This window comes from Cupressus sempervirens, chromosome 3, assembly GCF_028749045.1.
Source record: "Cupressus sempervirens isolate cs-2001-9-10 chromosome 3, ASM2874904v1, whole genome shotgun sequence".
In the NCBI taxonomy this organism is placed as follows: Eukaryota; Viridiplantae; Streptophyta; class Pinopsida; order Cupressales; family Cupressaceae; genus Cupressus; species Cupressus sempervirens.
In genome coordinates this window covers 245037653-245061322 of record NC_143120.1, presented here as the reverse complement: position 1 = coordinate 245061322, position 23670 = coordinate 245037653, and the positions used below count along the sequence as shown (strand labels likewise).

Below are 23670 nucleotides of genomic sequence, written 5' to 3'. Positions count from 1 at the left end.
AGCTCTTCATCAAATGTATTGATCATAATATCTTATAAGTTGATGTAGAAAGTCATAATTTAGGAGTTTCCTAAAGTAATGAAGCAAGAAATAGAAAGTGAAGGAAGATGAAAAATAATATTTGTTAGTATTGATATGGATATATCTACATAATCAAGATGTATAAGTGATATGAAGTTTCTTTGGCATTGTTTCCAAACAAGGAGAGAGTTAGTTCAGTCACTATGCTAATAAAAGAGGGAGAATATAAAAAATTTACCATGAACAATGAAGAGAAGTCATACATGAAAGAGGGAGAAATAGTAGATGTTGCAAAGAAGATCTTATGTGTGTTTCATGGATGAGAATAAGAATGAAACTAAAAAAGGGAATTTTTGGATAACTCTATGCTTATAGAGGTACATGTTTTGGATTGTATGATAACTAGAGGTGTTTCCGTCACTTCCAGAGAGGGATATTGTTGGTAACTACAATTGGAGAAATTATTATGTTGTCCTTGATATCAAACCTTATTGGTGAGATAGTTTGTTATCTTATTTAAGTGTCATATCTAGATGATTGATGAAGATGATTTGAGAGAAGTCATAACAAAAATACCTAGAGGAAAGGTTGAGTTAGAAAAAAATACGATGGATACTTTATTAGTTAGACTTTCACAAGTAAAATGATTGTTTAACCATGCTACAAGTAAAGAAGACAATCACATTAAAGCCTTGAAGAAGTGATCAAAGAATGACTAAGTGTGTAGGATTGACTGAGGAAAAGAGAAGAAGATTAAGGAATTTCAAGTATATGTTAAGTGACGCTAGTTTCAATTGAGTGCCAGTATATACCGACTATATGTAGTGATGACCAAGCATCAATATTAACTGTGCATTTGAAAATGTGCCAAACTGAAGTGTTAGTAGTGACTGAGTAACCAAATGATGACAGAGTGTCAAAATATAGTGTTGGCCATGGGACAACATTTCACAATTTATGACATGATTTCCAGCTGACACAATTGATTTCTTGGAGTATGTAAATCATATTGAAGATAAAGATTGATGGGATGGATCATTTAAATCAAGGGAAAACATGCTTGTATATTTATATACAAGGATTTAAGGATAATTTTAAAGACATTTCTAGAGGAGAAAAGGGAAGACAAAATGATGGAAGGATTTGATGAATCTAACCTAAACCTAAGATCTATGGCAATGGTTAAGAAACAAAAGATCATAATTAAATGTTTAAATAGGTACAAGGGCTAAGTTTATAGAAGTCAAAAGAGCTGATGAAGACCTAAAATAGGTTGGAATAGTTGTTGATACTATTGATTGGAAAATTTGAGAAAGAGGTTGAGAAGTATTGTAGAGGTGAAGACTGATTTCTTGAAGAGTTTCCAAGAAAATCAAAGACAAAGATGACAATGGAGGAAAATTAGTTGATTAGCATGTGAGCCAAATTATGATATGTATTTGAAAATTGAGTTGTATTTTTCAAATCAAACCTACTGTTACATTCTAACCATTTTATTAGTGTTGAAACCCTCTAATCAAGTTTGATCTAATAGTCTCATGTAAATCCTTTAATCAAGGTGGCATTCTAATGGAATGTTATAAATTTCTCTAACAAGGCCACTTTTAATAGGGTGATTAAATCCTTTAATAAGGTCACACCTAAAAGTTTATTTTGAAATCTTTAATAAGGTTGGCTCCTAATAGAGCTCACTTTAGAAGAGTGAAATATTAGATACATGTTACTAGTGGTTTTTATGAAATTATGCTTCCACATTAAATTCTAGTGTCAACTTGTGTGGATGTTTAGTTTTAATGATTTAATATTAATGCTTTACATTCTACAATTATGTAATTATTAGGATAGTGGACTACTAGTTGGTGTTATTATTAACCTACTAAAGAGGCTGAGCTATTGGATGCTTAGATCTAAAATAGTTAAACTGTTTAATTATTCAATTAGTACATCTAGATCTTGGAGAACTAATTCACCTCCCCCACCTCAGTTATTCTAAACATTCTAATAGTCCACTTCTATGAGCTATGAGGTTGAATAAGAATAAATCAGTACTCATGCTCAAATGTTGTTGACCCAATGTGGAAAAAAGTGAAACAGTATTTTGAATAATTCTTATAAATATCTTGGTGATTTATTGGTGCTCATGTCGACATTATTATTGTATGAAAATTCTACCTATGGTAAAATTAAATCCCATTCCATTGGCTTATCTTTAATTGAACATCTCAGAAATTGTCTCAAACTCCTATTCACCACTTCTATTTGTCTACCATTCTTTGGATGATAAGATGATCTAAATTTTAAGTTTTCCTTTAACTTCTTCAATAATTTGTACCATAAATAAACAACTAACCTAGTGTTTCAATCTAAAACTATGCTCTTTGATAGATAATGTAGTCTCACTACTTCTCAAACAAATAATTCTACTACATAAAAAAAACACTAGTCTTCTTCTAGGGAATGAAATATGTCATTTTTGAAAACCCATCAATGACTGCAAAAATTGAGTCATGCACTTGCATAGTGTTTGGTAAACCCAAAAAAATGTCCATGTTGACATCCTCCCATAGCTTCTCTAGTATAGGTAATGTATTATATATGTTGGAAATGTAGAGAAGGCTAGGTGGTTGGGTGGTTTGAATCAAGAACAAATAAAACTTGTACTTTAATTCACCATTTAATCCTTCATAAACTAAAATAATATAATTGCATGCATGAATGATTGAAAGCAATAAAAAATTCATAAAACTTGACACAATATTTAGAAACCCAGAAACTTTCCAAATAGAAAGTAAAACTTGGGTGGGGATGATACTCACAAGGTTGACTACTGCAGTATAAAGTTGGCTTGTTAAGGATTACAATTGATCACTTATGGTGATATTCCCTATTAGGATAAATAAGGACTATTAGGTCCACCTTGTAAAAGGATTTATATAATAAAATGATATATGTACTTGATTAGGAGATTCTACATAAGACAATTAAGTCCACCTTGTTAGAGGATTTGACTAATGCACTTGTTGGGATGAAATATTAGTTGATCTGCACTATGAAACTTAGTTTTTTGAATGAGATTCCTTTTATGTAGAATGATCACCTCAATGTGATAAATGAGACTCTTCTTTTCCTCTTCGACTACTTGTAGCCTTTAGTAAATCTTCATCTTATAACTCTATCACATTTATTTTGTATTTTGGATATGGCAAGATATCTTCACATTTATACCAAACCAAATAATTACCTTATGAAGTTGACTATAATACCATATTAAAAAATCTTCACATAGTTGGCTCAGTGCTAACACTTGGGTTTAGAAGACCACTTTGTGAAATACTGATATATGGCAACACAATGAACTTGACAATCTCTTGCACTTGGTTAACACTAGTGTTCAGTCCACATTGATCACTCAGGAGTAGGCATGGAACTTGATTAAAACTGATGCCTTGACAAGCATTGTTCAGAACAAAGACCTTAGTTGATACTACAACAACTCGGTTACTATTGTAGCTTAGTTAACACTACTTTCTATTTTTCTCAATTAACACTAGTTTCTCCTCTACTATAGTTAACACTACTTTCTGCTCTTCTCAGTTAACACTACTTTTTTCTTTGGTCGGTTAACACTACTTTCTTCTCTTCTTGGTTAACACTCCATTGCTAGCTTAGTTTACATTGTCTGCAAGGTTTACTCTATGGTGCTCGAAAACAATGTAACCAACCAAATGACTAAGTGTTTTGGCACTAATTGACAACTAGTCTAGCCATAAGTTCAACATATATAAACTTGTATTTCTATTTTATCCTTTTTCCATTTAAAATACTCTACAACTCTATAAAAAAAATTTGACATCTTGCTCCAACTGTAGCAAGTAATTTTATTTTTTTTGACCTCTTGCTCCAACTATAGAAAATAATAATTTTCACTAACTAGAGAAATTGTTTACCACTGACCAAAATTTCCTGCCAACCCTGCACTATTCTTTTACTTGACCGGATTATTCCTCATAGAACTTCTTAGAATGCACAAATGACTTCCTCTAAATGTCATATCATCCAAAATAATGAAATGCAACCACTTGGTCCCATCTAGAATAATAGGCTTTATACAAGATTTCCAAGCTTCTCCAAAACTAGGGTCCTCTAGATAAAACCTCTTGATTTCATTGATCCCAACAACTTCAATCTCCATCTCTGTTAGCAAAAGTTGTCTCCTTCTAAGGGAATCTATAACCCTATTAGACCTATCACTATAAAAACTCAACCTTTTTCAAATTCCTCTAATTCAAATTTCATTACATATTGCAAATTATGACGATTAGTATAAAAAAAACTCTTTAGGATGAAGATAGTGTCTCCATTTCTTCTACTCTTAAACTATAGCATAAAACTCATAATCATAAATAGTTTATTTCCTCTTATAATTATTTAAATTTTCATTAAAATAATTATTTTTAAAACCTTCTTGGCTCAAAATATATCCTAAAGCAATACCACTAACATCACAATATACTTGAAACACTATTAAAAATGTTAAAGTACTAAAATAGGTCATTCAATCACTTTCTATTTCAACAAATTAAAACTCTTATTTTCTAATGTATTCCACATAAAATATTTCTTATCCCCTCTCATTATTTTAGTTAAGAGTTCACATACACTCCTAAAACTTCTGATAAAATTTATTTAAAGGATAGAAAAATCATGAAAGGTCTTACCTTAGTAACACTTCTTCGAGTAGATCATTTAGAGATTTCCTTCACATTTTTGGGTCCATTTTTAGACCTTCTAGTGAAACTAAAAATCCCAAATACAATATCTCCTTCACAAAAATGTACTTCTTCAAATTAAACTATGATATGTCTTCTCTTAATTTCTCAAACACTCTACTAGTATGCATTATATGCTCCTCCATTTTCTTACTAAAGATAAAAATGTCATCTAGGTAGTCAATGACAAACCTAACTAGAAATTATTTTAGTGCCTCATTCATGAGTTACATGAAATTTCTCAGTGAATTGGTTAGGCTAAAACATCTAACTAACCCCTCATAAAATCCTTTTTTTGTCTTGAAGGAATTCTTCCATTCATCTCCTTCTAATTTTAATCTATTGATATCTACTCTTAAGATTTGTAAAATACATAGCTTCACTCAAATAATGTACAATATCATGCATCCTTTTCTATAGAAACATGTACTTGATTATATTCTTACTGATAGACCTAGAATATCTACACATGCTCAATTCTCTATTCTTCTTTGGTGCTACTAATATTTGTACACCATATGGTTTCAAACTCTCTTAGATCAATCTCTTTTATAACAACTACTATATTTTTCATCCAAGCTCTCACTTTCTCTTATTGTTATTCTATGTGATGTTTTATTTTGGAAGCTAGCTTTTGGGATCGAGTCTATATTATGATTAATCTTTCTCACTAGTGGTAATCCATTAGGTATATCATCATTGGAGGAGCATAGGATAGGGAGCATTTGGGAGAGAGAAATATCACTATGACATGAAACTAGATCTATCATTTACAATATCCAAAAACTGATCCAACACATCTACACCTTCATTAGTTACATCTAGTACTTCTTAATCAACTCTTAGAATTATTGCAAAAAACCCATTCTCATGTCTCATACCTTCTTGAAACTTCCTTCCACAAGCAAACCATATTTAAAAATTACTATATACCTTCTCCTCTATGTCCTTCAATGGATTTAGCTTATGACTCACTCTATCCATGGTCAAGGAATATATTCTCATAACTATCATATACAATATGCCTATCAAAGTGCCATGACCTACCCAAGAGAATATGTCATGTATCTATAGGTATGATATTATAGGGTACCTTATCATGGTAGCCTCCAATATTGAAATGTACTAGTAGGCAATGTTCGTTGACCATGACCTAGTAGCCACCTAGGCAATCTAGTGTAGGCATGAGAGCTTCTACATCTTGAGATTTTACTTTTTGAGTATCTTCTCTCATGCCAACTTTATGGTCCTTTCACTATCAATAATTTAACATCATAATACTTATCCTTATACTTGTACCTAGTGTAAAAAAATCCCCTCGATTACTCAAGTTCATTCTTACATCATAGTAGGAATTTTTTTTATTAATTATGACCTCCTCTCTTTTAGCGTCATTGTAATGTGATGACTTAGCATCTTTATCCATGTGTACAACTTTATCCTAGCCCTCATTTCTCCTAATTTTCCTTCCTTGGTGTTGCAAATATTCATATGCTATATAACCTTCTTCTCTATAATGAAAATATGTTCCATAAAATCCTCCTCTTCCTGGTTATTGTCCTCTTCCTCTTCCTTTTTTAGCCTTTTAATCCTAATCATAGGAAAAACTAAAATTATTTCCCCTCTAATTTTGACTACTACTTTCCATATCCTTTTTTTTCCTAATCTTCATTTTGGTGTCGATACGACCATCCACTGTATCTTCCGCCATGACCTCTTCTAGTTTTCCTATTATAAAACTTCTTGTTCAACTTTTCCTCTACTCTTAGGAAACATCGGTATGCATCTTCAATACTATTCATTCTGGCCAGATTCATCCTTATTGAACACTTGGCCTTAAATCTTTAAGGTAATGAGAAATTTAATCCTTGGCATATTTCACATGTCTTGTTCTCATGAGGAATCTATAAAGCTCCTCTATATATGCCTAAATAGATATTCCTTCTTGCTTCAACCCTTTCATTTTCTTTAGTAGGTTAAGATCATACAATCAACAAGAATTAATTGGGGATTCAATTTATCCACCATTTGATCCCATCTTGTGATTTTATCTTTTTTTTTTTTTGCACAAATTAAATATCCTACCACCATATTTTGCATGATGTTTTAGTCTAACCTTTGTAAAATTGGCCCTATCAAGATCTTGAGTATTGTCATGCCCAAAATACGGGGCAAAAAGAAACACATTTAAAAAAAAAGAAAAAGTTAATAATAATTAAACTCACTAAGTTGATAAGTTTAATTTAATAAGACACAAATACATTGCAAAACAACGATGGGTTTTCCTATCAATACCTTGACATTCCATTTAGGTTTAAAAATCAATGTGTAGGTCTAGATCAATAATTTGAACTTTTATTGATTAATCGATGAATTTTTGAACAATCCAAATTAAATTAATTAAAAGATCTAGCTCATTTTTACCCTTAATTGTCCTTAGAATATTACACCATAGAACAATAGTACCTAAGCTTACTAGTAAACATAATTTATTAAATTTAAATCCTATTAAAATTAATCAATAAAATACCTTTTAAGAAAAAATATCAATTAATAATATAATTCATTGATTTGAATGACCATTTAAGTAATATAAATCTAATTATTCAAAACATTGAATAGAACAAACTTGCTAATTAAAATAATGTCTATCATACAATTAAACAAACTTTATTAAATCCTTATTCTAATAACAATTTTTTTAAAATTTATGATCTATTCTAAAATAATAATAATAATATTAATATAATTAAAATTAAATAAACTAAAATCTAAGCTAATTTATACTAAGATAATTTATATTCAAAACATAATAATTAACTTTCATATCAAACAAAATTAAATTTACATTAATCAATCTTTTACTAACATTAATTAAGAATCTAATAATTATTAATATAAGCAAAATATTACTAACTACACTTAAAACAAATATTAATAATAACATATACTATTAAAAAAAAGAAACAACATACCAAAAAAACTTTAAAACTTAACTTAAACTAAAATTAAAATAAAACTAAACAATTAAAAAAAAAGATACTTTACAACTAACATTTAACATATATTAAATACTTACAAACAAAACAAGACTACCTAAAAAAACTAACCCACCCCAAATCCTAAAATTTTCCCCCTTCCCCATGTGGGCACAAGGCCCAAGCCTCCCCCTCTTCCTTGCTAGGCATTGGTAAAGGTTCAAAAAGGTCTGCATTAAATGTTGACATGACACTTGTTTTGGAACAAAGGAAAAAGATGGATGGATTTATGAGGGGGAGGTTGTTTATTGAAAATTTTGCATTTTTTAAAAAAAACTCTTCCTTGCCCTCCACTTTATTCCTAGTTGTCTATCTTTTTTACTGCAACTTGGCAACCTCTTTTTTTTTTGCGTGAATTAAATATCCTACCACCATATTTTTGCATGATGTTTTAGTCTAACCTTTGTAAAATTGGCCCTATCAAGATCTTGAATATCTTCACATTCAAAATATTCTTGTAATTTGTTGATCTAGTTGATCACTTCCTTTGGATTAACATTTACTAAATTTGTGGGGAGATTAATCTTAGGTATTTTCTAAATCTTTGAAATAGCCATGAAAGTTTTTTCTTCCTTTTAGTTCATAACCCTACCTTCTTGTTCCTAATCGCCATTTCCTACTTCCTCAAAGTCATTCTCATTTTCATCTCTTACTATGAGATTTGTCCATTTGAAAATATCTTCTTACAATTCTTACACTTGTCTATGGAGGGCTCTAACCTTAGTTGTCACTTGTTTGACTCTTCTTCCATGTTCCCTTTGTTGAGAAATTTTGCATGTATCAAACTAAAATCATTAACCATGCTCATAGTGCAAACTACCTCTAATTATTGATTTGTCAACATAATCCACCCTAAACTACAGTCATATTATAAAGTGCCTTATAATTGATGATCTCCATGTAGACTTAAGAACTCATAATGTGATACTATTTAATGAAGGGTTCTTGCCTTAATACCACATAAACAACATAAAATAAAGAATCGACAACAATTAGAAAAAAATGTACTTATCATCTCCAAAAGTATGGAATTAAATATTTTAGAAATATAATATGTGAAGCCACGTTGGCTTTTTCCTTATAATAAATGTTTCATTTATTATAAAAACATCATCTCGGTAGACAATGACAAACCTAACTAGAAATTCTTTTAGTACCTAATTCACGAGTTACATGAAAGTTCTTAGCGAATTGATTAGCCTATAAGTTCTAACCAACCCCTCATAAAATCCTCTTTTTTTTGTCTTGAAGGAAGTCTTCCATTCTTCACCTTCTAATTTTAATCTAGTAATATCTACTCTTAATATTTGTAAAATATATAGCTTCACTCAAATAATCTACAATATCATGCATCCTTGGCTATAGAAACATGTACTTGATTATATTCTTACTGATAGACCTAGAATATCTACACATGCTCCATTATCTATTCTTCATTGGTGCTACTACTATTGGTACACCATATGGTTTCAAACTCTCTCAAATCAATCTCTTCTATAACAACCCCTATATTTTTTCATTCAAGTCCTCAAGTTCTCCTATTGTTATTCTATGTGATGTTTTATTTTGGAAGCTAGCTTTTGGGATCAAGTCTATCTTATGATTAATCTTCCTCACTAGTGGTAATCCATTAGGCATATCATCATTGGAGGGACATAGGATAGGAAGCATTTGGGAGAGAGAAATATCACTATGACATGAAACTGGATCTATCATTTACAATATCCAGAAATTGATCCAACACATCTACAACTTCAATAGTTACATCTAGTAGTTCTTCTTTATCAACTCTTAGAATTATTGCAAAACACCCATTCTCATGCCTCATGCCTTCTCAAAACTTCCTTCCGCAAGCAAACCATATTTATAATTACTATATACCTTCTCCGCTATGTCCTTCAATGGATTTAGCTTATGACTCACTCTATCCATGGTCAAGTAAATATATTCTCATAACTATCATATACAATATGCCTATCAAACTACCATGACCTACCCAAGAGAATATGTCATGTATCTATGGTTCAAAGCACAAACCCGTGTCACCCTTTTGTGAAGGAAAAGGCTAACAACAGTACAACTATTCACCTTCAATGATATAAAACTAGCATTATTATTTAGAATTTAAAAATGAACTAAAATAATGAAATGTGAAGAAATTGATCAAGTTTAGGATTATATTTTTTAATAATTATTTGGATTTAGAATTTATATATGTTCATAATTTTTATAGATAACTTTTTGGTTGCTAAAAAAATGCTGAAAATTAGGGGTCTAGTTACCACCACAAAACTTTATGGAAATAAAATTATTTCCCTTTAATCCTAGACTATGTTATAGATAGCATATATCTAGAACATTCAAAAATAAAAATTGTCTTTAGACTTATATTTTCACTTTTATAATCATTCAAAGTTCAACTCACATGAAATCAATAATTTTTATCTCTCACCACATTTTCAAAATAAATCTATTTTAACCAAAATAAAAATTATAGATTCTAGAAGAGGACTCTCTCTCATCTAGAACATCATATAAGTTTTAAATTTTTATGATATGATTTACAATTTTTTTCTTTCTCAAAATTGACATCTTTTTGTGTGTTAAAATATGTGCTTGTAGAATTTATTAATTATAATATACTATATCTAATTAAAACACTATAAACTCTATATGAGAATATTCTTGACTTTGGGCTCTATAAAATGGTGTTTATAAGTTATTAAAAATATATCATAAAAAATTGTAAGAGTTATTGAAATATCATTTTTCTGAAATAATTTTATTTCTTTAGTAATTGGATATAAACTAGTATAAAACATTAATTTAATAGACATTTTCAATTGAAAAAGTGTGATAACATAAATAACTTATCTAGAATAAATTTATCTAGATCATATCTTTGAACAAAATTGATTTTTAGATAGGAATACTCAAATTTAGTTGTTCTGATTAGCTAGCCTAAAAGATGACACAACTTTGTACTTTTACCCCTATAGGTATGATAATATAGGGTACCTTATCATGGTAGCCTCCAATACTAAATTTTACTAGGTAATTTTGGTTGACCATGACCTAGTGGCGACCTAGGCAATCTAGTTTAGGCATGAGAGCTTCTACATTTTGAAATTTAACTTTCTGTGTATCTTCTCTCACACCAATTTTTTTGTCCTTTCACTATCAATTTAATAACATCATAATACTTATTCTTATACTTGTAACTAGTGCAAAAAAATACCCTCCTTTACTCAAGTTCATTCTTACATCATAGTAGGAATTTTTTATTAATTATGACCTCTCTTTTAGCATCATCACAATGCGATGACTTAGCATCTTTATCCATGTGTACATCTTTATCCTAGCCCATATTTCTCCTAATTGTCCTGCCTTAGTGTTGTAGATATTCATATTCTCTATAAGCTTCTTCTCTATAATGAAAATATGTTCCATAAAATCCTCCTCTCCCTCGTCATTGTCCTCTTCCTCTTCCTTGCTGATCTTTGTTATCCTAATCATGCGAAAAAATAAAATTATTTCCCCTCTAATTTTGAGCACTGCTTTCCACATCCTTTTTTTCCTAATCTTCATTTTGGTTTCCATAAGACCATCCACTGTATCTTCCACCATGACCTCTTCTATTTTTCCTACTATAAAACTTCTTGTTCAAATTTTCGTCTACTCTTAGCAAACATCGGTAAGTGTCTTTACTATTCATTCTGACCAGACTCAACCTTGTTGAATACTTGGCATTAAATCTTTAAGGTAATGAGAAATCTAATCCTTGTCATATTACACATGTCTTTTTCTCATGAGGAATCTATAGAGCTCCTCTATATATGCCTAAATAGATCTCCTTCTTGCTTCAACCCTTTAATTTTCTTCAATGGGTTAAGATCATACAATCAACAAGAATGAATTGGGGATCCAGTTTATCCACCATTTGATCCCATCTTGTGATTTTCTCCTTTCTTATTTTTATTTTACATGAAGTAAATATCCCACCACCATATTTTTGCATGATGCTTTAGTCTAACCTTTGTAAAATTGGCCCTATCAAGATCTTGAATATCTTCACATTCAAAATATTATTGTAATTTGTTGATCTAGTTGATCACTTCCTTTGGATTAACATCTACTAAATTGGTGGGGAGCTTAATCTTGGGTATTCTCTAAATCTTCGAAATAGACATGAAAGTTTTTTCTTCCTCTTAGTTCATAACCCTACCTTCTCATCCCAATCAACATTTCCTACTTCCTCAAATTCATCCTAATTTTCATCTCTTACTATGAGATTTGTCTCTTTAAAAATATCTTCTTACAATTCTTACACTTGTCTATGGAGGGCTCTAACCTTAGATGTCACTTGTTTGACTCTTCTTCCATGTTGCCTTTGTTGAGAAATTTTGCATGTATTGAACTAAAATCCTTAACCACGCTCATAGTGAAAACAACCTCATAATTAGTGATTTGTCAACATAATCAACCTTAAACTATAGTCATATTGTAAAGTGCCTCATAATTGACGATCTCCATATAGATTTAAGAACTCATGATGTGATACTATATAACAATTAGCAAGGATTAAAAAATGTACTTCTTATCATCTCCAAAAGTATGGAATTAAATATTTTAGAAATATAATATGTGAAGCCACGTTGGATTTTCCTTATAATGTTTTGCAAGAGAAAGATTCAAACAACCATTCAAAACTGCTATAGACAATCCTATGAGCTTTCCTTATATAGGGATTTTTCTACTTACCATTAAGATTCTAAAAATTAAGCCCTAACTACTGGGGCTGACCTATCCTAAATTATTTTATTTTTCATATTTAATACATTAGAGTCATCTCAATTGTATTATAGATTATATTTTTAGGTAGCCCAAAATTTAGAGGGTAGAACTATTTAACTATAAATCTGATGTTTAATATTGACCTCATTCCAGACTCTCTAAATGCTTCAAAATCAATCTCAAAGTTTCTATACAAGACATTTATACAAAAAATCCTTAATAACTTCGCTAATACATATGATATGGAAATGTAGCTTATCTAGCAGGATGATATATCTAAGATGAACCCCAACCTAAGAAATCAAAATATTATGAGATCGTGTGACCAAATTACTAAAAATAGTAGGCTTCCACAAATAGAAGCTCTCCATTGAAGAAACCCTTATTGAAAAGACAAAAATATTTTTGGGTAATGCAAAATTGCCCTGACACCCAAGATGTTCTTGCATTAGATGCTTATGATGAATATTATAGATTTATCCATGGATTCAAAGAAAAGGATTTTGTTTATACATGGTATTCAATGATGATTGTTATTATTTCTTAATGGTATCCTATTATAGTTTCTTGATCACATTGTCTTATGTGGTTAGATTTGGAAGATTTCATGAAGAGTGTTGATGTGTTTTGGGTTGAGTTGGTTGGTTAGCATGTTGATTTGGATTGCAAACATGATGATTGAATTATGGACTAAAATAAATGTTATAGTTTTTGCGCGCGCGCGCACACACACACACACACAAACATAAATTCAAATCTTGGTTAACATTATTTCTTGTGAAATATTAATTTTTTCATGGCCTTAATCTTGTTCAATTAAATTTTATGTTGATATTTGTAGAAAATGATGCAAGTGAAAAAAGATGCAATGAGTATATGAGTTCTAAAGGTGAGAAAGCTTCTTGTATAAATGATTGATAAATAAGGTATGACTAGAATCTATTGAGATTTCATATTGATGTACTTTTGGAGTTCTATTTTCATATCATAGATAGTTCAATATCTCTATAATTAAATGAACTATTTTCAACAATAGATTATTTTCCATCTCAAGGTTGTTTCCCTTGTTCTAGTCGTCAAATGGTTTTCTCTCTATTGTCTTTATTTGAATAACAAGCTCTAGGAAGTGAGTCTAAATGCATGTGCATTTCCACCATACCTCCAACAAGGTTTATGTACTAGTAAATTATTTAACAAGTTTGATCTCTCTCATGGTTTTTACTATAATAGGGTTTCCGTGCAAATTTTTTTGGTTTATGTGTTATAATGTGGTAGTGCTTATTTGTTTTAATCTTGATAATCAGATCTAAGATTTTATGGTGATGAATTATTTTTTGGATCATGTTTTATTGTACAAGCAATTCCCCTCCCCCTTATGGTACAACTAATTCCTTGCCTCCTGCCCCATATCTCATTTTTTGTGTAACATTCCTTCCTATTCCTAATTTTTGAAACTATAAATCTATCTCATATTTGTGTGATTGCCAAAAGACCCATTACAAAAACTTCATTAATATTAAAAATAACCCCCCTCTAAAAGAGGTTATCCATTTTTTGGAAAATGTTTATTGTCATTATTATAAGTTTTTAATATACGCTAAATATGCTTCTTTAAATGAGTTTTCCTATTTTAATTTAGGAAAAAGAAAATACCCTAACAAAGATAAGTTGGTCCAAAATTTGCCTCATGGTTTCAATTGGTGAGAATTTTGGTTATGTTGTCTTTAATAGACACAAATTGGATTCATACAACTTTATTTATGATATTATTTGAAAAATAAAGGTTTAAAAAAAATGATAATTAAAGGAAGAATATAAACTCTCTTTTGTCTCATTTGATCAGTACTAATAATAAGTCCTCTATTTCTCCTTATATAAAGAAATCCAAAAAGAAAACTATTTTCCAAGATGTTAATAAAGATGGTAATTGGTACCTTGGCCACAAACCACCATTAGTGTACCAACATGGTATGTAATTCCATATCAACATCCTAGTTGAAAAAGCTAATAAATGCCCTAATAAAGAGGTATTCTCTATTACACCAATAGGAAACATGAGAAAAATAGTCAAAGTTTTGGTAATGTGAGAGATATTATTTTTTGTAGATCATGTTAATAAAACGACTTCCTAAATTTATCAACATCATTAGGGAGGCTCCAGAACATAGACCTAGCAATTTGGAAGATCCATTTGATAGGTTATATGATAAATTGGAGGTGGTGTTAGTCAGTTGAAAAAAACTATAAAATGACACAGATGGTCTTAAGTAGTTGAAAGAATAGACTTGGGAGTGTAAAATTTAACATAAAGAAATATGTGGCTATACAAAATGATGTGGGTATGTATCTTATTCCTAGTCCTTCTTCTAAGATACTTCAAAGGAATAATGATAAGAGCTCCCAAGATAACATAATTCATAACATTATAAGTATAGAGACAATGTTATTCTAACCCTAAAAGTGAAGGCCATTAAGACATATTTCATAAGGAATGGATAATTAGATATTTATGATTAAAACAACGATATTTTTTATTTTTTATTACAAAGTAGTCCCCCTTAAATATAGTCTATTTAAAATCTCTCCTTAACAAGGTACAATAAACAAATATCGTGGCATCATAAACCTTAACACATAGTTGTATAGTAACGGCAGTTTTAGTTCCTGCCCGGTCCACCATAATAAAACCTACCATCATCTTTGGTGAGAGCTTTTACGGTGTAGCCCGGATTATCACTTTGATACCCATAGCCGGTATTATCATTAACATCTATTAAGTTATTTTTATCATCCAATATCCTTAAACCACGAAAGTAACTAGATTTACCAATCCCTTCTTCAGCAAAATGTCCACTTCCCATTTGAGTCGTGGTGTGCTGACCAGATGGCTGCAAGTTTAGAATTTGCCCTCCCCATATTACTTCTCTTGCATAACTAAAGTTGGTAAAAAGTTCTGCTGGCCAATAGCCTACTGGTTCTTCTTCAAATGACACCCACCAGTTACTAGTGCGTGGATCCTGCCAACAGAGAAAAATTGATGCCAAGTTATAGAGGGTAACTTTAATTTTTCATTTAATATTTGAACAAGATATTAGAACTTTTGCTATAATAAGCTACAATACTCCAATTTAGGAAGTGAGACAACATTTATGTTATTACTTTCTTTTTCTCCTGTTATGTTTACCATTATGTGGATGGTATTGGTGGCTTCATTTATTATGAAACATCATAATGTTCTAAGATGACCTCAAAGATACAGAGCCTTTTATAAGAGAGATCAAATTAACAAAGAAAGATATAGACACAAGTTCACGAGACTAAAATGAATTTTGAAAATAATACTTAAAAATATAAAGTGAATGAGTGAATATCTTTATAAGAGAAATTGAAATAGTAGGGGTAGAAATCAAGACACAGATAGAGATGGAGATGAAAATGTGAAAAGAAATAAAACTAGAAATAGGTATCAAAATAGAAATATCAAATTTAAAATTGATAAGATTTAAATAATAAAAGCAAAAAAGAGCAAAATTACCATGATCTTCATCAAGAGAAATATAATCTGTTTGAACATAACACAGTAAAGCTTGATTATCATGTTCAAAGCATTAAATAGTTAAACTTGATTAATTTTTTTTAATGAATTTTTTACATCGTGTGACTGCTGATAATAACAAATGTTGCATTTATCTTATATTAAAAATTGGTCCGATGCACAGTTTGTTAATTAGAAATTGAGATTTGTTGATTTTTAAAAATTGATTCCTAAATTAAAAGTATTAAATAATTAAAATTAAATTTATTTATTTATTTTAGTATGTAGAATGATCATATACATATATATAATCGCACCTTCCAGAATTAAACGATGATTTCGTATTGTTTCCCAGAGTACGTAGAAACCGGCCATATGGTACCACCAAGTGTTATGTTTCTGTTGTATTGAACGAATCCAGAGCATAAATTATTGTAGCAGCCAGTTTTATTAAATCCATCAGCCTGCCAACAATGAAAAGAAAGTGATGAGTTGTGACGTCCATTCATCTTCACACTTCAAAATGTAGAAAGTGTGTAACTATGGAATTGAATACCAACCGTCCAGTAAACGAAAAATCTAGTCCTGTAATCACCATATAGTGTAGGATCCACCTGATAAGAATAATACGAATAATAATAACGAGTTATTTAGGTGAAGTATATATAAGACTATAATCTCATGAGGAATAGATGTAATGAAGGAAACGTACATGCCAGCCTGCCTCAATGGAGCTGAATGTTGGAGTTAGATATTCATATCTTCCATTAAGAATCCACATCTGGGAAATGCTATGCTCATCTTTTTCGACCCTTGGTGTCTATGTGAGAAATGCCAATTAAAATTTAAATCTCAATACTCACAACCCTAACTCTAAAAGCTTTGCTCGGCACATAAATATTGCTCGGCACATGAAGGTGCCGAGTGCCAGTTTTACTCGGCACTTGAAGAAAAGTGCTCGGCACAGGAAGGTGCCGAGTGCCAGATTTACTCGGCACTTGCTCGGCACTTGATGGTGCCGAGTGACAGGCAACAGGTGCTGAGTGAACTCGGCACAAAGAGGAGCTCAGCAGCAAATGATGGAATTATAACTTAAGAGATTTCAACGTGAATGCTTTCACCATTAAAATCAGAGAGCCAAAGTTTTAAGCTTTCAAACAAATTTTTCAAATGCAACATACAAAGAAAGATCAATAGATTCAAGTATGCTTGCTTGCTTTCTATTCAACTGAGATTTAAACTATTACAAAATCTAAGAGCATTCAGCTTCAACTAGAAAATCCTAAAATAACCCTAAACTGATTATGCTTCAAAAAACTTTAAATCTGCAACTCTAATGGCTGCATACAAAGGTGCCTAGAGCAATCACTGCTTCAACAAGATGAATCTAACAATGAAAAACTTATAGAGTGAGCAAGGGAAACACGTGCAACTGCAAACACAAAATTTTTTGCTTCTTCCTTCTCTGCTCAGCTTTGCAACTTCTCTCTGATCTGCTTGATCTAAAAAAACTCTACAATGAATGAATGAATAAACATTCCTTTTGTTATATTCTTCCTTTCCCTCGTAGCGTTCAAATTTCAAACTCTTACCTACCAAACATGAATGCATGCCGAGACCTGACAGGGTAGATGGGCATGGGGCTCGAGGACAACCTGCAGGCATTGACGTTTAATTTCCAACACTCCCCATTTGTCCCGAGCCAAACAAACAAGGATCACAGCTAATCCAAATCAACTACACCGAGACTCTCTCTTAAGTGTACAAAAGTTCCAATGCCTAATGGCTTGGTGAAAATATCTGGTAGCTGCTGCTTTGACTTGCAAAAATTCATTTTGATATCCCCATTCTCCACCAACTCTCTGATGAAATGATATCTAATCTCAATATGCTTGCTTCTCCCATGGAAGACTGGATTCTTGGACAATGCAATTAATGAGATGTTGTCACAATAAATTGTGATTCCATCTTTTTGCCTTTCATTCAAATCTGTCAAGATCCTCCTTAGCTAAATTGCTTGACATGCTGCTGCATTTGCTGCAATGTATTCAGCCTCTGCTATAGATTGAGTAACAATAGGTTACTTTTTGGATGACCATGAAATTGCACCTGATCCCATGTAAAACATGTATCCAGAAGTGCTCTTCCTATCATCTAAACTTCTAGCCCAATCACTATCAGTGTAACCCACCAACTTGAAATCATCATTTGCAGTATATAAAATCCCAAATCCCTTGGTACCTTTCACATACCTTAGGATCCTCTTTCCCGCTTGCCAATGGGAATCCTTTGGTGTTTCCATAAATCTGAAAATTAGACTTACTGCATGCATTAAGTTTGGCCGAGTTGCAATCAAATACATTAGAATTCCAACCATACTCTTGTATAGTGTTGGATCCACTCTCTTGCTAGAGTCTTCCTTGCTCAACTTCAGACCTATTGCTGTTGGTGTGGGGGCTGCCTTACTATTCTGCATTTTAAATCTCTCCAAGATCTACCCTACATACTTTTCTTGAGAGATGAAAATGCCATCATGCATTTGTTTTACTTCTATGCCTAGAAAGTATTTCAAGAGACCTAAGTCTGTCATTTCAAATTCACTTTTCATGGCCTCTTTGAATTCACCAATTAGAGCCTTGTCATTATCAGTAAAAATTAAATCATCTACATACAAGACAACAATCAACACATTACCATTTTCTGTCTTGATGTAGAGAGTAGGCTCACCTTTTCTTTTGCTAAAGCCATTACTCATCAAATATGAGTCAATCCTGCTGTACCATGCCCGTGGAGCTTGCTTGAGCCCATAAAGAGCTCTCTTCAACCTATATACTTTGTTCTCTTCACCTGCACCTTCATAACTAGGTGGCTACTCCACATATACTTCTTTCAATACACCATTTAGGAAGGCAGATTTCACATCCATTTGAAATACCTTCCATTTGTGTTGGGCTGCAATTGCTATGACAGCACACACTGTTTCCATTCTTGCAACTGGGGCATAGGTCTCATCATAATCTCTGCCATATTGTTGTTTGTAGCCCTTGACTACCAGCCTTGCCTTATGCCTACCAATCTTACCTTCAGCATTGCATTTGGTCTTATAGACCCATTTCACTCCAATCACTTGCTTCTTGGGAGGCAATTCAATCAGCTCCCATGTTTCATTCCTTTCTATAGCATCTATTTCCTCATCCATGGCCTTACACCATCTCTTTTCCTTAATAGCTTCTTCAAAATATATTAGATCACTATGAAAAAATAATGCAAAATTAACACTCTCATCATAATCTTCATACCTTTCATCTTGGTATAAGGCCCTAAGAGTCTTGGTCTTTCTTGGTAACAGGGAGGAGACTATGGGATTAGAATTTTCATTGCTGCTGCATTGCTGACTAGCTTGGTCTTCACTGGTACTCGGCACTGACACTCGATCATGTCTAGAGGAGCTCGGCAATGTTTGAATTTGCTTGCCTTTTCTTCTACTTGCTCCTTCTTCTTTCTATTCATCAGCATCTTCTTCACTCATAATTGGCACTTTACTGGAAGTGCTTGGTGACCCATCAATTTGTCGATACCAAGATTGATTTTTAAAAAATTTCACATCTCTTGAAAGCATCATCTTGTTGTTCAATGGGTCATACAAACTGTATGCCTTTGATTTTGGGCTGTACCCTGTGAAAATGCATTTCACACCTTTATCATCAAATTTTTTCCTTTTCTCTTTAGGCACATGTGCATATGCTACACATCCAAACACTCTTAGGTGTTCAACTGTCCATCTTCTTCGTGACCATGCTTCCATTGAAATTTTGTCACGGACTGCCTTTATAGGACACCTATTAATTAGGTAAACTACTGTTGCCACAGCCTCTCCCCAAAATTTAGTTGGGAGACCTTTCTCTTTCATCATGCTCCTTGCCATTTCAACAATGGTTCTGTTCTTTCTTTCAGCCACTCCATTCTGCTGTGGTGTATAGTTGGCTATGAGCTCTTTCTTTATACCATGTTTCCTGCAAAAGTTTACAAAAGAATTGGAGGTATACTCCCCTCCTCTATCTGATCTTAGGACCTTGATATAGTGTCCACATTCCCTTTTAGCTTGGGCCTTAAATTTTACAAATTTATCAAATGCTTCAAATTTATTCTTTAGAAAATACACCCATGTCCTATGACTGAAATCATCAATGAATGTCATGAAATAAGTACTCCCCCCAATGGAAGTAACTTGCATAGGACCGACTAGGTTAGTATGCACTAACTCTAATGGATATCTAGCTCTCCTAGAATTTCCAGAATTAAAGGGAAGCCTATGTTGCTTACCCAAAATACAAGCCTCACACTTGTCACATGAATTTCCTATGCGTGGCAAACCTTCTACCATTCTTTTATTTGACAACAAATTTAAATCGACATAGCCAAGATGACCATACCTGAGGTGCCATAGCCATGAGGGGTCTTCAATCACACTCCTTAGAGCTGATTGTGTGTGAGGTGCAACACAAACTTGAGATGAGAAACATGTCTCAATCTTTAAGGGAAACATTCTGTTCTTTGTCATTTGAACTACTGCAAGTAAGTTCTTGCTCCCATCCTTTTCATGAATGACACACGTGTCATTCTCCATCAACACTTTGTATCCATTTTGAATGAGCTGACCAATGCTCATCAAATTATGCTTCATACCAGGGGCAAAATACACATTTTGTATTTCCCTTTTCTCACCTTTCTTGGTGCGGACCATAATAGATCTTTTGCCCACAACTGGTAGGGTTCCTTTGTTACGCATTTTAATCTTAGATTTGAAACTCTTGTCAATCAATGAAAACAAGGTTTCATTACCACTCATGTGGTTGCTACATCCACTGTCGAGGTCCCAAACCTCAGGGCTTCCTTCTTCACCAACATTACACATGATGAAGGCAACAACGTTGGGTCCACTTCCCGTATTCACATCAATCACATTTGCTTGTCCTGACTGATCATTCTGCTTCTTCTAGCATTCATTTGCATAATGCCCATATTTATGACAGTAGTAGCATTCTACATTACTCTTATTTGAGTTGAAGTTTTTCTTACCTCCTCTTGAAGTATTTTGTGAGCTACTTGCTCCATCTGCTCTTCCTGAGCGTTTTGCTATAGCATTTCTTCGTCCTCCATTACCTCAGCCTCTGCCTTTGGAGTTTCTACCTGAACCATTTCTTCCTCTCCCCCTTCCTCTTGGATTTGACTGAGCTTTGAATGGTTGCTCTTGGGTAAAAGAAGATGTGGATCTATTGATCCTATACTCATGGGTTTGAAGAGAACCCATCAACTCATCCATTGTCAAAGTAGTGAAGTCTTTTGCCTCTTCTATTGTCATGACCAAATGGTCATATTTATGAGATAAAATTCTCAATATCTTTTTCACTATCCTCTGCTCTTGATAGTCTTCTCCATTTGACTTCAATTGGTTAACCACATTGGAGCTCCTTGAACTTAAGTCTGTAACTGATTCATTTTTCTTCATCTGAAGGTTCTCAAACTCCCTCCTTATATTCTGTAGCTTTATAGTACAAACTTTATCAATCCACTTGAAGTTCGTCTCAAGGATATCCCATGCTTCCTTTGCATAATTTGGTGCTACAATCTTTGGGAATATAGTCTCTGTCATTGCTGCTTCAATAAGACTTAATGCCTTAGCATCCCTCCTCCTTGACTCTTTCAAATGAGTCTTCTATGCATTTGTGAGGGCAGCATATTGAGTTGGGTCTGTTACATAATTGAACCCATTAATTATGAACTCCCACAAATCATTTGCAACCATAATATCTTCTTTGTAAATGTATCATAATTTTGTCCATTAAATGATGGTGGCTGCTGCCATATCTTTCTTGCATCTCCTGCCATGATAAATATCCCAAAAAAAAATAAATGCCCTAACTCACTTTGGATGTGGGGTCTCAAAGCTCTGATACCATGTGAGAAATGCCAATTAAAATTTAAATCACAATACTCACAACCCTAACCCTAAAAACTTTTCTCGGCACATGAAGGTGTCGAGTGCCAGTTTTACTCGGCACTTGATGGTGCTAAGTGGCAGGTTGCTCGACACTTGAAGAAAAGTGCTCGGCACAGGAAGGTGCTAAGTGCCAAATTTACTCGGCACTTGCTCGACACTTGATGGTGCCGAGTGACAGGCAATAAGTGCCGAGTGAACTCGGCACAAACAGGAGCTCGACAGCAAATGATGAAATTATAACTTAAGAGATTTCAACGTGAATTCTTTCACCATTAAAACCAGAGAGCCAAAGTTTTAATCTTTCAAACAAATTTCTCAAATGCAACATGCAAGGAAAGATCAATAGATTCAAGTATGCTTGCTTGCTTTCTATTCAACTGAGATTTAAACTATTACAAAATCTTGGAGCATTCTGCTTCAACCAGAAAACCCTAAAATAACCCTAAACTGATTATGCTTCAAAAAACTTTAAACCTACAACTCTAATAGCTACATACAAAGGTGCCTGGAGCAATCACTGCTTCAATAGGACGAATCTAACAATGAAAAACTTACAGAGTGAGCAAGGGAAACACATGCAACTACAGGCACAAACTTCTTTCCTTCTTCCTTCTCTACTCAGCTCTGCAACTTCTCTCTGATCTGCTTGATCTGCAAAAACTCTACAATGAATGAATGAATAAACATTACGTTTGTCATATTCTTCCTTTCCCTCTCAACGTTCAAATTTAAAACTCTCACCTACCAAACATGAATGCCTGCTAAGACCTGATAGGGTAGATGGGCATGGGGCTTGAGGACAACCTGCAGGCATTGACATTTAATTTCTAACAGTCCACACATTTATTCTACCCTCTACTCCAAACATATTTGGAGTATTAAAATTTGCATCCACAAAGAGCATTGCAGCTTGCCACATAACCAGTTTTTAATTTTGGGTGGGAATGAAGGATATGTAACATGCTGGTGCATTTCAAAGAGTTTTTAGATGTAATGTATTTAAAATTTGTGTGTTTTAAGTACAATAAGTTTAGTAGTCTATTTAAATATTTTGAAGGAGGTGGATAGAGTGGATCAAAGGCAAACATGAATGCAATGATAAACATTCAAATCAATAAGAAAAACACAAATACATCAAGCTGTACTACAACACTTCATACTCATTAACATAACTAAACTCCATTACAAATCCTTACATAATGCCTCTATTTATAGAGGTCTGAGAACTTTCTTGAATACAAAATAAATTTTACACATGTTATAATATATTAATTATGGAACTAAATATGGACTATTATTTTTTCGGCTGAGACGGCTCATTGTCTGCAATTTATTGTGGACGGTGGATGGACAGCTGAGTTGGGCTGGATGGTGGACTATTGTACGGATGTGGACAGTGGGAGAAATTACTCCTGCCAACATATCTTACATTAAAGGTGGATTTAAAGATTTAATAGTTTTAAAAGATCTTTTCTTTTTCAATTTTATTTTTTCTAATCTAGATTAATAAGA

General features: G+C 32.6%; 1 protein-coding gene across 1 annotated transcript; it reads right to left on the bottom strand.

The window, feature by feature from the left end:
- Positions 1-15279: 15279 nt before the first annotated feature.
- Positions 15280-17822, bottom strand: LOC149565774 (protein neprosin-like). Its single transcript, XM_089816380.1, has 5 exons — positions 17754-17822; positions 16870-16977; positions 16718-16771; positions 16490-16621; positions 15280-15639 (listed from the first exon to the last, which is right to left on the bottom strand). Exons 1-5 carry the CDS (start codon positions 17820-17822, stop codon positions 15280-15282), a joined length of 723 nt encoding a protein of 240 aa, XP_089672506.1.
- Between the last annotated feature and the right edge of the window lie 5848 nt (positions 17823-23670).

What these genes read in the sequence shown, in the direction of transcription:
- LOC149565774 (XM_089816380.1), bottom strand. Translation starts at nt 17,822, where the DNA reads ATGCCTGCAGGTTGTCCTCGAGCCCCATGCCCATCTACCCTGTCAGGT. An exon ending in TCGGCATGCATTCATGTTTG is followed by an intron (nt 16,978 to 17,753) that starts GTAGGTAAGAGT and finishes TTTCTCACATAG; the next exon opens with ACACCAAGGGTCGAAAAAGA. An exon ending in GATTTTTCGTTTACTGGACG is followed by an intron (nt 16,622 to 16,717) that starts GTTGGTATTCAA and finishes CATTGTTGGCAG; the next exon opens with GCTGATGGATTTAATAAAAC.